This window comes from Tarenaya hassleriana, unplaced genomic scaffold (genome assembly GCF_000463585.1).
Source record: "Tarenaya hassleriana unplaced genomic scaffold, ASM46358v1 Cleome378, whole genome shotgun sequence".
Classification (NCBI taxonomy): domain Eukaryota; kingdom Viridiplantae; phylum Streptophyta; class Magnoliopsida; order Brassicales; family Cleomaceae; genus Tarenaya; species Tarenaya hassleriana.
The window spans coordinates 65,747-80,101 of NW_010966764.1; the positions used below are offsets into that span (position 1 = coordinate 65,747).

At 36.2% G+C, this 14,355-nt stretch overlaps 4 protein-coding genes across 9 annotated transcripts in view; 2 read left to right on the forward strand and 2 right to left on the reverse strand.

The window, feature by feature from the left end:
- Positions 1 to 4,791: 4,791 nt before the first annotated feature.
- On the reverse strand, positions 4,792 to 8,040 carry LOC104822803 (plastidial pyruvate kinase 1, chloroplastic-like). Its single transcript, XM_010554152.2, has 6 exons — positions 7,404 to 8,040; positions 7,236 to 7,326; positions 6,655 to 6,848; positions 6,360 to 6,481; positions 5,782 to 6,263; positions 4,792 to 5,259 (listed from the first exon to the last, which is right to left on the reverse strand). Exons 1-6 carry the CDS (start codon positions 7,980 to 7,982, stop codon positions 4,958 to 4,960), a joined length of 1,770 nt encoding a protein of 589 aa, XP_010552454.1. The 5' UTR covers positions 7,983 to 8,040; the 3' UTR covers positions 4,792 to 4,957.
- Positions 8,041 to 8,174: 134 nt separating this feature from the next.
- LOC104822804 (ADP-ribosylation factor-like protein 5) lies at positions 8,175 to 10,163 on the forward strand. The gene is made up of 3 exons (XM_010554153.2): positions 8,175 to 8,346; positions 8,626 to 8,841; positions 9,623 to 10,163. Exons 2-3 carry the CDS (start codon positions 8,650 to 8,652, stop codon positions 9,980 to 9,982), a joined length of 552 nt encoding a protein of 183 aa, XP_010552455.1. The 5' UTR covers positions 8,175 to 8,346; positions 8,626 to 8,649; the 3' UTR covers positions 9,983 to 10,163.
- Positions 10,164 to 10,292: 129 nt separating this feature from the next.
- Positions 10,293 to 12,563, reverse strand: LOC104822806 (guanine nucleotide-binding protein subunit gamma 2-like). 6 transcript variants are annotated; one of them, XM_019203586.1, is made up of 6 exons: positions 12,290 to 12,563; positions 12,014 to 12,190; positions 11,249 to 11,307; positions 10,796 to 10,848; positions 10,656 to 10,700; positions 10,480 to 10,571 (listed from the first exon to the last, which is right to left on the reverse strand). In XM_019203586.1, exons 1-5 carry the CDS (start codon positions 12,329 to 12,331, stop codon positions 10,693 to 10,695), a joined length of 339 nt encoding a protein of 112 aa, XP_019059131.1. In that variant the 5' UTR covers positions 12,332 to 12,563; the 3' UTR covers positions 10,480 to 10,571; positions 10,656 to 10,692. The 6 variants fall into 6 exon arrangements, with proteins under 6 accessions (XP_010552456.1, XP_010552457.1, XP_019059129.1 ...); XM_010554154.2 differs by lacking the exon at positions 11,249 to 11,307 and having other exon boundaries at positions 10,293 to 10,552; positions 12,290 to 12,552; XM_010554155.2 differs by lacking the exon at positions 11,249 to 11,307 and having other exon boundaries at positions 10,293 to 10,552; positions 12,014 to 12,185; positions 12,290 to 12,551.
- A 1,486-nt stretch (positions 12,564 to 14,049) lies between these two features.
- The window catches only part of LOC104822809, a 2,737-nt gene continuing 2,431 nt past the window's right edge, over positions 14,050 to 14,355 (forward strand). Inside the window, 2 exon segments of the mRNA XM_010554158.1 lie at positions 14,050 to 14,347; positions 14,350 to 14,355. The exon segment at positions 14,350 to 14,355 is cut by the window's right edge and continues 168 nt beyond it. Coding sequence (XP_010552460.1) covers positions 14,050 to 14,347; positions 14,350 to 14,355 — 304 coding nt within the window.

Below are 14,355 nucleotides of genomic sequence, written 5' to 3' on the forward strand. Positions count from 1 at the left end.
TGGCCCTACCCTTTATGAATTCCATGACTTAATTTGTCCGTTCTTTTTTTTTTAATTATTTTAACTTATATTCACGTTATGTAAAAGTCTGAAATGGAAATTTACATTTTTTGGAATTTATGTTTTTTTTCTCCTTAATGATCATTATGCTTTCCTAAATATATGTGCAACATAAAACATTAATCCCATTAAGACAAACCAAAAAATATTGATCAATTGGGCAAACAATAATATTTTTTTAACAACGTCACTATTTTTTAAGACATTTTTCTGATTATATATACATAGTTATGCACTATATTTTAATTCTGTAAAAATCAATTTTATTCATTATTTAAGTATATTTGTTAGATTATATGTAAATATTAAAGTTTTATATTGGGAGAAGCTTTATGTTTGTCTACCAAAAGGGGAGAACAAAAAAATAACATAAAATCTTCTAAAATTTAAAGATAAAGCTAAATACAAACCTATTTGTGTTGGACAAAAATAAACAGTCATTTGAATAACTATATATTTCTATATTTTTAGAAAATAAATTGATTACACTACAAAATCGTTTTTGATCCAATAAAGATAAATATTTTAAAATTTTAAAAATATCATTTCTAAAATTGTTCCACGGATGAAAAAATAAAAAAAAACTTGGATTGAAAAAATATTAAATTTGAAAACCAAATTTTTTTAAATTATATTAATTAAATTTGAGTTAAACATGAAAATAATAAAAATTATAATGAAAATGAACTATAAAAAATCGATTAAAAAAATGTAAAGCAGTCCATAATCAATATAAAAAAATAGACATAATTTAGAAAAAACTAAATAAAAATAATATAAACGGAACCTTATATATATATATGCACCTAGATTTAGGCAGAAAATTGGTGTGACCACTTTGTTTGGGAGCATAGGGTGGAGTCGTTTTGTTCAAACCTAACAAAATAACCCAAAAACACACACTCTTCATATAATGAAACAGATGCGTATATATATATACACACACAATTCGAATATGTAATCACCATTTTTTCTTACAATTTTACAATATTGACGTTGATAACTATATGTATACACTAAATGAATAAACCGGGATCTTAACGATTTGTGAACTAATCTATCCAAATTTATACATTTATATTGTATATTGCAGTATAAATAAAATAAATTAATAAATAAAAACAGGAGGAAATAGAGAACTAAAAAATGACAAACGTCATTACCTTTGAAGAAAGAAAGACCCCATCGGTTGGCCTACCGAAATTAAAGTCGACAAGTCAAATCTACTCTCATATAATATCTCCATCTACCATTTATTTATTTATTTATTTATTTTCTTGTATCCTATACCACTACTCATGTTTATAGAGATACAATGGTTAGTTATATATATATACGCCCGTAATTGTGTATAAATACTCATCATTTACATTGCTATCTACGATATTTTCATTCACGTATCTAAACAATTTCAAAATTATATACGTAATAGTTTTTTTTTTTGGTATGGACGTGATATATGTATAGCCCAAATACTAGATAGTGTATAGTAACTAGTACGTATATAATTCAACCAAAAAAAAAATATTACGTATATAATTATGTATATTATAGATGTGCTATAAGGATATCTGTATATGTATATATGTAATATGTATAAACATGAAGCAATGTAAATTGGTCAAGTTGCGTGTTGCCGTGCACGAGAATATATATATTTTTATAATTAGGATGGTTTCCGTGCATTCGGTCCGATTATATCCACAATACATCCGGATCCACCCTTTGTATATAAATCATTTTGGTCCAGAAATTACATCCTCTCAATCAATGGAATCGAAGTCAAGACCTTGAAGATAACTTTGTCACATCTCACACACTAGACCACACACTAGACCACCAGCTGTTGGATTGTGCAGGAGAATATATATATATATATATGGGATTAGTGTATATGATCACTCATGGAAATATTTGAGATTTAAAGTACTTTTTATTCATATATAATCAAATAAATACTATATATATATATATAGGGATTGGGATCTGAAGATAAAGTTTAGCAAATAGATAAGGATTGAAGAAGACATAAAGGCTTTTTGATAACGAAGGACTTACATTATATATATATGTATGTATGTATATGTGTGTGTGCGCGCGCGATGTGCATCATCGTTACCCCACGTTTTTTTTGGATTTTTTAATTTAAATTTTCGCTTTCCCCATTAATTTGGTAGACATTCCTATTTCTGTTATAGTAGGTAATAGCACAATGCATACATACACAATTACATGCATAAATACACAAATATATATTACGGATGATTTCTCATGTAATTCAGACAAATATTTGAGAAATAGGGTACATTACAATTTCTTATTTGAATTGTTTTTTATAATATCCTAAGAATAATTGTTTAATGGTAGTACTTGGACCTACTTGATATGAATTATGGAAATTAATAGATAATAATAACGATACAAATAAGAGTTATAAAAGGCATCATCTTTATTATTCTTTTAATACATACGTATGTGTTCTTAATTTGCCATGCAGAAGATTCATTGTAAAATAATGGTTAGGCCAACCGATGGGGTCTTTCTTTCTTCAAAGGTAATGACGTTTGTCATTTTTTAGTTCTGTATTTCCTCCTGTTTTTATTTATTAATTTATTTTCCTATATACTGCAATATACAATATAAATGTATAAATTTGGATAGATTAGTTCACAAATCGTTAAGATCCCGGTTTATTCATTTAGTGTATACATATAGTTATCAACGTCAATATTGTAAAATTGTAAGAAAAAATGGTGATTACATATTCGAATTGTGTGTGTATATATATATACGCATCTGTTTCATTATATGAAGAGTGTGTGTTTTTGGGTTATTTTGTTAGGTTTGAACAAAACGACTCCACCCTATGCTCCCAAACAAAGTGGTCACACCAATTTTCTGCCTAAATCTAGGTGCATATATATATATATATATGAGGTTCCGTTTATATTATTTTTATTTAGTTTTTTCTAAATTATGTCTATTTTTTTATATTGATTATGGACTGCTTTACATTTTTTTAATCGATTTTTTATAGTTCATTTTCATTATAATTTTTATTATTTTCATGTTTAACTCAAATTTAATTAATATAATTTAAAAAAATTTGGTTTTCAAATTTAATATTTTTTCAATCTAAGTTTTTTTTTATTTTTTCATCCGTGGAACAATTTTAGAAATGATATTTTTAAACTTGTAAAATATTTATCTTTATTGGATCAAAAACGATTTTGTAGTGTAATCAATTTATTTTCTAAAAATATAGAAATATATAGTTATTCAAATGACTGTTTATTTTTGTCCAACACAAATAGGTTAATTTATATGTATATATGTATATATATTCATATCCAAATGAATTATTTCTAATCAATCCATATTTATTTCAAAAGTATTATCTTTTATGTTTGAAAAATAAATGTTCTATGTTTTTAAAGGGGTGCATTTTGGAAGTACTATATATTTATAAATTTATGATTAAATATATAGTTTGGTTAAATAAGCATTGTAGCATGACGCAGGAATATGATGCAGAGAATAAAACAAAACACAAAAGAACAAATGAGTTAGTAGCAAAAGTATATATATATATAGCTCTAGAATTTAAAAAAAAAATGATTTATTTCATTTTTGTTCGAAGGTGAAACTTTAAAATAAAATAAAAAACTAGAAAACTGGAAAACAGATAAACGTATTAATTTCTAAATAGGCAAATATAAGCATTATTTTATAGGTTCATCGATCAAATGGATAAAATTATTTTATATTATCATAATTTTAAAACAATATTTTAAATTTCATTATAGAATAATCTATCTAAAAAATTAAGTTAATGATATCAAAAGCAATAAAAAATCATTAGTTATTCCATTTTTAAAAATATATACGACAACAAAAAGAAAAGCACCTAGAATTGTGTATGTTAAACAAAAAATATTCTCTACCAATATATTAATGATTCTACAAATAAAGAAAAAGATGTTTGTAAGATATTTTACTTTTAAAAGAAATAAAACTTTGAGAAAATAATTAATCCGTTATTCTTTTTTAAATTGAAAAAAAAAAGTAAATTAAAAGCGGAGGAACAAGAGAATAGATGATTTCACAAGGACATTTCATGGGCTTTGTCCGTCAAGGACAGACATTTAGCTTTTTTTGTTCATAAGCGAAGATCCAAAAATACCCTTAACTATTTTCTTAAATTTGTTACATATCTATATATTATTTAATATCTGACTATTGTATCTGTGTGTTGATACCTTAATGATTCTGATTTATCGTAGAGTTATAATATAACATAAAAGCTAAAACGATAATACCATAACATAAAAAAAATAAAATACATAAACATACACATGAATTGATAATAAAATGTTTTAAATATTTCGTTAACTCTATTTTAAATCATATGTAAGAGAATAACATGTGAATTTTAACGTATTATTAGTTTTTGTTAGAAGTTTGTTAATAGAGACATTAAAAATATGTTCTAAGATTGAAACATTAAATCATAAGAAAAAAATAGATATTAAAATAATTTTTCGTATGCATTTAGACACAAATAGAGATCCTGCCCCTGGACTGTTTTATCGTATATGTATTATGTATATATCAAACATGATGTCAACAATTATAATTCTTGAAAAACAAACAAATGGCCCAATTGAGGCCCAACTGAGGCCCAACTAGTGTTATATATATATATATATATAGATCCATAGATTCCATAGATTACCTTGTCAAATTTTATTCAAGTGGACGTTAATCAAGGAATTTAACTTATTAATCAAACACATAATCCGAATGAAAAAAAACGGACAAAAAAATACTAACACTAAAAATACAAAAAAAGGGGTAAACTGAAGTCTCGAACTTAAAGGTCTCTGCTCAAACTGGTTCAGGAGACGCTCATAACCTGGACGGACTGCAACATGTCCGAGACAGCGATGACCAGACCGCCCGGTCTGATCATTCCTCGAGCTTTGAGCAAAGAGAATGTCTTGTTGAGGTTGCTTTCCACGTCGTCCGAGAAGCTGAGACGGAAAGGGATGAGACCCCATTGTAGGTTTAGCCGTCTCCGGACAGAAGTGGAGGTCGTGAAGGCGAATATCGGGCAGTCCGGCCGGCATCGGGACAGGAGCGACGCCATATGTCCCGTCTTTGTGTACACGAAGATCGCGTCCACTCCTAGTTTGTTCGCTGCAAGTTTTCGATGTACAATGAGAATGATGGTAAGATCGGATACTCCGAGAAGATGTCAGAAGGAACGGAAAAGCCTCAAGCGAGGATATTACTAAGTAGGGGTGGATATCAGTCGGGTACCCGAGATTTTCGGATTCCCCGAACTTGAACCCGAACATTTTGGGTCTCACCGGATATTACCCGATTTCAGATTCATTTTGGTTGGTACCCAAAATTTGGATGCCAAGATAATTTTTTGGAGGAACTCGAAAATAAACACAAAGAAAGACTCAAGCGAGGATACTATTAACTAGAGGTGGACATGGATCAGGTATCCGAAGTTTTTGAGTTACCAAAATCCGAATCTGAATATCTCAGATCTCACAAGATATTGCCCGATTTCGGATCTTGGGTACTCGAAAGTTAGATACCATACAATTTTTTTGGGTATCGAATACCCAAACCCAAAATTTCGATTTTTTTTAAAGAAAAAGATGTAACATATATTATGAGTTAACTTAATAGTACGAAGTTACTGACCCATTTTGGCAGCAGAGTTGCAGATCTCTTCAGAGATTTTGTCTGAAAAGGTAGAGCCCAAGGCCTGAAGCTCCATGGCTTGATGGCGTTTCTCTTCCTCCCTCCACCATCCCTCTATCCTTAAACTGACACTTCTCAGAACGGCAAGCGACTTTTCCGGGTATTGTCCCATCGCTGATTCGCCCGACAGCATCAGAGCATCGCATCTCTGCCTTACCGCTTCAGACACATCTGCCACTTCCGCCCTGGTGGGAGTCGGGTACTCAATCATAGATTCTAGCAACTGAGAAGCAACGATGACCGGCTTGTTCAGCGCTCTGCAGAGCCGAACGATTCTCTGTTGAGCCGATGGGACCTGTTCCAGCGGAATCTGAGCTCCAAGGTCTCCTCTTGCAACCATGGCCCCATCCGATGCTCGAATGATTTCTTCCAAATTCGCCAGTGAATCGATACTCTCAATCTTTGCAATAACTCCAATGTCTCTGCATTACAAAGAATCATTGCATTTGATCCACCATCTCAAAAGCCGAGACCCAGTTCTGCATTCGGTAATCCGAAACAGAGATATATGTACTTACCCTCCACGGGACCGAGCAGTGAGGTAGCTTTTCAGATGGTTAATTACTTCAGCAGACTTGACAAAAGATACTGCAATGAAATCCACACCTTCTGAAATTCCGAAATCAATGTCCAGCCAGTCCTGAAAATTGAATGTATTAAGTATTCATTTGCAGTATATATGTGCACCCAATATTTCAAAGATCTTTCGACACCGAGTTCATACACAAAAAGGGCATTCAGATTTAAGACACTTTCAACTAAGAGCAAAATATCTTCTTTTATCCATACAACGAGAACATAGAGATCGGATACCTTGGAAGAAATCGTTGGAAGCATGGCATTACGTTCTCGTACAAGACTCCCGTCTCTCCAAAAGGTTAAGTTAGCCCGAGGAAGCAACAACCCGGGATCAGTGCAGAGGCACTTGACATCAGGACCGATTTTCTCTACCACTTCAAACCTCACCATTCCACCATCCACCAGAAGTTCATCCCCTACTTTTACATCTGCATAACAACAAACCTAATGAAATTGTTCCATATACACTCTCTCAATGTCCTCAATTAGACACCTAGACATCTATTAACAGTAAAGTGTAACTCATTGATTGTCACTGAGTCATTGAAATAATGTAGATCGAAAGCTAAAGCTCAAGGAAGCTAATACAGAGCTTCAAGTAGACTTATGCCCAATACAACATGAACTGACCGTTTCTTCTGCACAAAACAACAAATTCTCACTCTTAAGTCTTAACCATTGCATCTTAGTTTCCGCCATCTCTGAATCTACAGAAGTTAAACTACATTGTCGGATAGCTAACGGTAGCCCATATATTCATAAAGGCACACCAAAAATAGCAACTTCAACATATACATAAACCACCATAGATATACCTTCTGCGAAACCATCATAGTTCACACTGATGGTGCGTTCCGGCCGAGAAGAATCAGACGCTCTGACAGTAAATGTCCAAATCTCACCATCCTGCATCAAGACCATACAAACTCAAGCTCAAACCATCGGCCAGATTCGAAGTCGCAGAATGAATGAAGAAGAAAAACCTCTGCTTTAGCCGAAGCCGCGCCACCGAGATCGCCCATGTGAATCTCGCTGCCCTCAGTGTCCATCATGATTGCCACTGCAAACCCTTTCTCTTCGTTAAGCCTTCGGACATTGCGGATGACATCGCGGTGCCAATCGCGCGTGCCATGGCACATGTTGATGCGGGCCACGTTCATGCCGCCGACGGCGAGCGCCTCCAGCTGCTCGAACCCACAAGTCGCCGGTCCGATCGTGCAGATCAGCTTCGTCCTTCTCGTGCTTCGGAACCCATTCTCCTTAAGCTCCGCCTCGGTTACCGCATCCACTTCAATCCCCGCCGTATCCGCCGCCGGAACAACCGCGGACGATTTCCCCTCCGTCTTCACCGAGCCTTTTCCGTTTACGGAGAGAAGCATCCGCGACGACGATTCGAGATCCGGAGAATGCGACGAGGAGGCTCTAATGGCGGCGTATTTGGGGGCGGAGGCCGGAAATCGGCGGAAGGAGGAGGAGAACAGGCGGAGTTGAGTTCGTGGTTGCTGGAGATGGGTAAGGCCCGGAGTGCGTGAGTGAGTGAAGAACTGAAGAGACTGCGACATGGCTTACCGGAGAGTTAGAGTTCCGATACACCGGGAGTCCGTACAGTTTGGCGGGGGGGGGGGGGGGAAAGTGGCGGATATAAAGAGGCGGCGTTTAAGTTTTTTAAGTTTTTACTTCAATTTTTTTTTTACTGAATATCTCTATATAAATTTGTGTGTATTACATTGTTCTGATTTAATTTACCATTTTGCCATTCTCCCCGCATCGTGGAGACCGAGATCGCTAAGCAACGTCCGAGACTACAAAACCCCAAGAACACGACTCTTCAATCCGAAATTCGATCTCTTTTTCTCCGATTTCTTGGATTTTCGAGCTTCTGGATCTATCATCATCATCGCCACCGTCACTTCGAGCTGAATCCGGGTTTGTTCACAGATTCCCAGTCTATATTTCCTTTTTTGGATTCTTTCATAATTCCGTAAACCAGGGACATTCTTGAGTCGATTTGATCCGAATATGATGACGATTTATCCCGATTAGAACGAATCGGGATCATGTTCTTGAGGAGTTCTACATCGTGTCTATGCTGATGGGTCGGATCGAATTATATCTTAGGGTTTGATTGAAGAATCGATTTCGATGTCTCTGGAACGTTACCGATAAATTATGAATTTTGACGTTCTTCTTTTTTATTCTGATTAGGTTTGAGTTTACAAATAAACGATAATGGGAGCATTCGTATCGAGATTCTGGTTCATGCTCTTCCCAGCGACAGAGTATAAAATAGTGGTTGTGGGTTTGGATAATGCTGGTAAAACGACGACCCTCTACAAGCTCCATTTGGGTGAAGTTGTCACTACTCACCCTACTGTCGGAAGCAACGTCGAAGAGCTTGTCTACAAGAATATCCGTTTCGAGGTACCAAATCCGTGTTTCTTAATCTTGGGAGTTGAACTTTCGGGTTTTATTTTCGGATATAGAAGTTGTGATCTTTCCAGGACATGGATGTTGCTCTGTTTATGTTCCTGTCATGCCCAGTGTCATCAGAAGTTCGGTGTCCGAAAATCTTCGTATTTGTAGTTCATCTGCTTGTTTATCTTGAGCTCAAGCTTTCTTTTTTCATGGAGCCTTAGGTTAAAGCATCCGGGTTTCTCCTCGGTAGCTTTTAAAGCATGCAGCCTTGCAAGTTCTTGATGCACTTAGATACAACGGTGTTCAAGATATTGTGGGAGTTGAGTTAGTTTTGTGTGTTTGAAGGATTTCCCGGGCATAGATCAAAGATCTTAGTTTTTCAAAAGATTTGGTGGGCATATCTGCTCGAGATTGTCCCATGTTTCTCAATAATCGTCATATCTCTGTCTGAGTCCTAGGCTAAGAAATTTATTACTCAGTAAAATCGTAGTATATGGTTTCGGACAAGAGTAGAACATGATTTATATTCGGATACTGCTTGATCCAACTCTTTGTAATATATTTGCACTGGTGAGTCCATCGCTAAAAACTTATTCCTCGTGTAGAAAGCTACTCTGATTTCTGACTTTTGCCCATGAACAAAATGCAGTATTAAGCTAGATCTGATTTACATGTCGAAGAACTCTTTGCTGTGGCCTTATATTAAGATCACAGAATTCTACTACTTGAATGAGTTTCAAGTTTTGCATTTCTCATGATTTACCTCACTGAACAACGTTTCCTTCAGGTTTGGGATCTCGGTGGACAAGACAGGCTCAGAACATCATGGGCGACATACTACCGAGGAACACATGCTGTGATTGTGGTGATCGATAGCACAGACAGGGCCAGGATCTCCATCATGAAGGACGAACTCTTCAGGCTACTCGGGCATGATGATCTTCAGAGCTCGGTCATTCTCGTGTTTGCAAACAAACAGGATCTGAAAGATGCCATGACCCCAGCTGAGATAACTGATGCCCTTAATCTCCATAGCATCAAGAACCATGATTGGCACATCCAAGCAAGCTGTGCAGTCACGGGTGAAGGATTGTATGATGGGCTCGGTTGGATCGCCCAGAAGGTTACCGGTAAAGCCCCGAGTTAGAGAGCTGACAAGAACTTGATCTGAGAAACCAAGATTCTTGTTTTACTGCTCTGGTTATAGTCCATTCCATTCTCTCTTTTATGTATCAGGCTTCAACTGTTTGGCTACTCTGATTGAATTGTATGTTTTTGTCTATCAAAATCTAACCCAAGAAGGAAAGAGATGGTATTCTCTGGTATCATCAGTTCTTGTACTTCATGCAAATTTCAAGACATGTGGATCCAAGGTTCTCGTCCTTTTTTTTTCCATGTTTGGATCATCTCAAGGGCTTGATATAGAAGATTGAATGTAAGCAGATGACATGAATCCCTGTGGCTGTAAAAAATCTGCACAAGTAAATCATTTGAGGCCAATTACATCAAATCTTCTCTGCTCAGAACTCAAACAAGGTAAAAGAAAAAAAACTTTGGAAATCGCCGAGGAAACAATGTGAACAAACTGGAAACTTTCCGGGGAACAAAAATTGTTAAAGGGAGAAAACGTCGTCAAAGAATGGAGCATCCACAGTTTTTTGGTTCTTGAGGTCCTTCAAACCATCGATCCCACATCTGATTAACTGGACCTGTTGTTCTGCAAGTTGAATCACAAACTGCAAAATCAGAAAAAATCTACTGACAGTTTGGACATTGAGATTCCGAGAAACTGAAGAGAAAGGCCGAAGAGATTGAATTACTCGGGAAGAAGAGGGTCGGGTTTGTTGTCCACACTGTCTAAGAACCTGCATACACGAAGAAACGAGTTCATGATTACAGAAGGATATTCGTCTTGACGGGTGAAAACGAAAGCCGGGTTTTGCGTATGAGAAGTACTTACTCTTGGCACGACGTTGATGCTCTCTCCATCTTCTCGAGCTGCTCCATCTCTTCCTGTGCATTAAGGTACACATGGAAATCAGTGGGAAGATAAATGCTTTTTGCAGCCAGAACAAAATTTACAGAAGTGTGGCTATGGCTATGGCAAGGGGGAAAAAGCCAAACTTTTCTGGCATCATGAATCTTAGATGCCAAAAGACCAAGTATAAAGTTCATGAGTGTCAAAAATAAAAACACAAGTGATGCAATGCAAGGTTGAACCTCGGGATCAAGATGTATAAGTCTGCAAGTAGTGCATGTTTTCTTGTTTTGCTCCATTTTATCATCTAATAGTAGTGACCGTTTCTTCTACTAGCAAACATTTTCGTCAAGAACAAGATATTCTATCGATCCTCAACCGGGTTTTGCTTTGAGCTGTATACCGTACGTTAACGTATAATCATCAAAGACGTACCAAGGACGGTGTTTTGGAACCAAACCAGTCATTTTCCATGTTTCTGGTTTCGGTAATTCCTGATTGAGACACGGAGAACCGAAAGTATAGCTAAGCACACAAATGCTATTATAGGAAAAGATCACCGTCGTCTCCATTACAGTACAGAAAGTTGCCCAATTTCGGTTAAATCATAACCATCAAGGCTTTGGAGCTCTGAGATCTAATGCTATAGAGCTTCCAAGAACAGAAGTAATTAGAGAGGAGATAATCAAATGATTATAGAAAAGTTTGATCGACTTCACTAGCTTATGATATTTTTTGATGAAATTTCAAATGCAACCAGCTCTTGATGAACCTGGTCTGAAATTCTCTGGTTCGAGAAGTTGAAAGCCAGAGGGCATCAGAACGAGGTTGTTCAAGAAATGAGATTTCCTGAAAACACTTAGCATCCGAACTCATCGCCCAAAATCTAACAAATCGGTGACTTTCATCACCTGCTCAGAGAATCAAATCCAAAACCCTAAATCAAATCAAACCCTTGATTATTTCTTCAGGAAAGTTTAGACTTTTCACACGAGATCAATAGTATTTCATATATATACTATTCCCTCCAAAACCAGAGAACGGAACGAGAGCAAAGCGAATGGTTAATCCAACACTGTAATTCGGAGATATATCTACAAGGCCATGAAACAGCAAACCCAATCCAGATTATCAGATTATAAGCAAAACCAAATCAATCCCAAAAGGAAAAAAAACAGAGAAAAAAAGATCGGAGAATACCTCTAAGAATCTAGCTTCTTGTTCGAGCCGTTTGAGTTCAGCTTGTACCCGATGCTTGCCTCTCGTGTCAGCGACTCGCCCTGAAAGCTGACCCGACGACTCGGAACTACTCGGTTGCATCACGTATTGACCGACCACCAATCCGATTCGAACCCAAAAATAAAGCTCAACCCTTTTCTTGAAACATAAGGAAAAAAAGAGGGGGGGGGAGGGGGTTAAAGATTTACTCAGAAGAAAAGAACACCATTAGAGATAGGAATTCAGAAATCCTCATACCGGTCTGAACCAGAGACAAGGCTCGACAGAAAACAACAACATACGGATCTCTTGCGTTTTCAGATTGGTTATTACACCAGCAAGAGAGAGAGAGACTCTTCAGCTTATCAAAAAAGTTCTGAAAAAGTTTTCGAATTTTTTAGTTGGATGGCCTCGGCTTTGCCCTCTGATTACCGAAGGGGTTGATGAAAAGTTTTTGAGATTTTGAAAGAAAAGTCGAAGTGAAAAAAAGAAACACTTTTTAGTTCTTTACAAAAAAAAACACACTTTTTAGTTGTATTTGCTGTCTTCTGTGGAATTTGAAAGCAAATTTCTACAATTTTTGTTTTATAAATAATAATAATAATAATAATAATAATAATATTTTTGTTTTTGTCTCTTCCGGAAAGTCGCGTTGATTATGCAGACGCGGACTCGGCTTCGTGCACTCCAAACGTGGGCCTGCTTGAGCCCAATGGCAGAGTTGTAATTTCTAATCTTCTTTTCCTTATTTATGCACTGTAATATTTTCTTTCGCTGTGGTTATATATAAACTAATACAACGGACTTTTATTTTTCTAACACCGAGAAAAAAATAAAAAAAATTTCGGATTGATTATTTTGTATTTAGGTATTAAATTGGGATTTATTGTGGATTGATTCTTTTACATTTATTGGATTTTGAGTGGTAAACCACCTCCTCATGTTGTGGCCGATCAGCCAAAGACGACGAAAACAAAGCGCGAGTCAAAGGTGAGCGTGTGGTACACGCGCCATGTTCTAATACGTAGAACGCGTGGCGTGATTTCTATTTCTAGGTCTGATGTTTGACTCCTATGGGTGACACGTGTCAACACCACATTCCTTTTCCGGGTTTGCGGCTCCAACACGGCCTGGAAAAAAATGTTTCGTAGCCCATTTAAGGTAAAGGGCCAAATTGGGCCGCTTATGTCACTGATATGCCCATTTCTATAAATAATCTTGTTGGTTTTGGTATAAATAAAATTGATCACGAGATCTATGTGATACACTAGTTGTATATATAATTTATTTACCATATGCCATAAAAAAATTAAATTGGTTTTCTAAATATTTTAAAAAAATCTATAAAAAATATGTATATTTAGTATGATAGTTTACATTTTTTATGGGGTTTATTTTTTGAAAAATACAATATATATATGTTTTGAACTATTCCTTTTTTTCCCTTTTGAAAACATCTTCTTCTAGTTTTAAGCCTAAAGTTCAAATATTATTTATTTTTGGAAATTTAATGAGATTATGGTTCAAGATCTTATGGAGCTCCAGAATCTTATAATGATTTACCAAGCAAGAAAGGAATATTTCGTAAACCGGTTAATAAAGGAGGCGTATGATGCAAATATAAATCTTTCGGGGTTGAAACGTGAAATAACACAAATGTAGGACCTTCCTACGTGTCAGGTTAACATGATAAGATACCTGAAAAGGCCACGTGGCAGGCTGTTAGTTTTTAAAAAGTGGTTTGGGTGTCCGTAAAGAGGGCGACAAGCATAAAACTCACCTTCGATTACACGCAAAATTACTAACTTTACCACTCGAACCAAGAAATATTTTTAAGAAATTAATTATCAAAAAAAGAAAAAGAAACAAATACATAAAGAAGAGAACAAAGGAGTGTTACAGTACCTCGCTCCATTTCACCCGCTCATTCAGAACCGCAAAGGACTATTCCCGAGAAAAATCTTCAGAATCCCGACGAAGATAATGGCTTCCCGCCTCTGTGTTCCCACACGCGCCGAATGGATGATAGACCTGAAATATGTACAGCAGAAGCCACAATAAACTCTCTCGTGATCTCTCCGTCACCGGAGAACCGGAGGAATCGGAGAGGTAGGAGTGGCCCGAGGACGCTTAGGGTTTCGAATGACGGAGGTGAATCGTACCTCCACATGTGGAAGAACGCCGTCGATCGCGAGAAAAAGGAGAAGAACTTCCAGAGAATCTCCGAGAATCCGGGCGGCGACGACGGAGACGGCAGGAAGGGCGAAGGCGACTTGGAGAGGAAGAGGGTGGAATTCCAGAGGCTTCTGGGGGTTTCTCCGGGG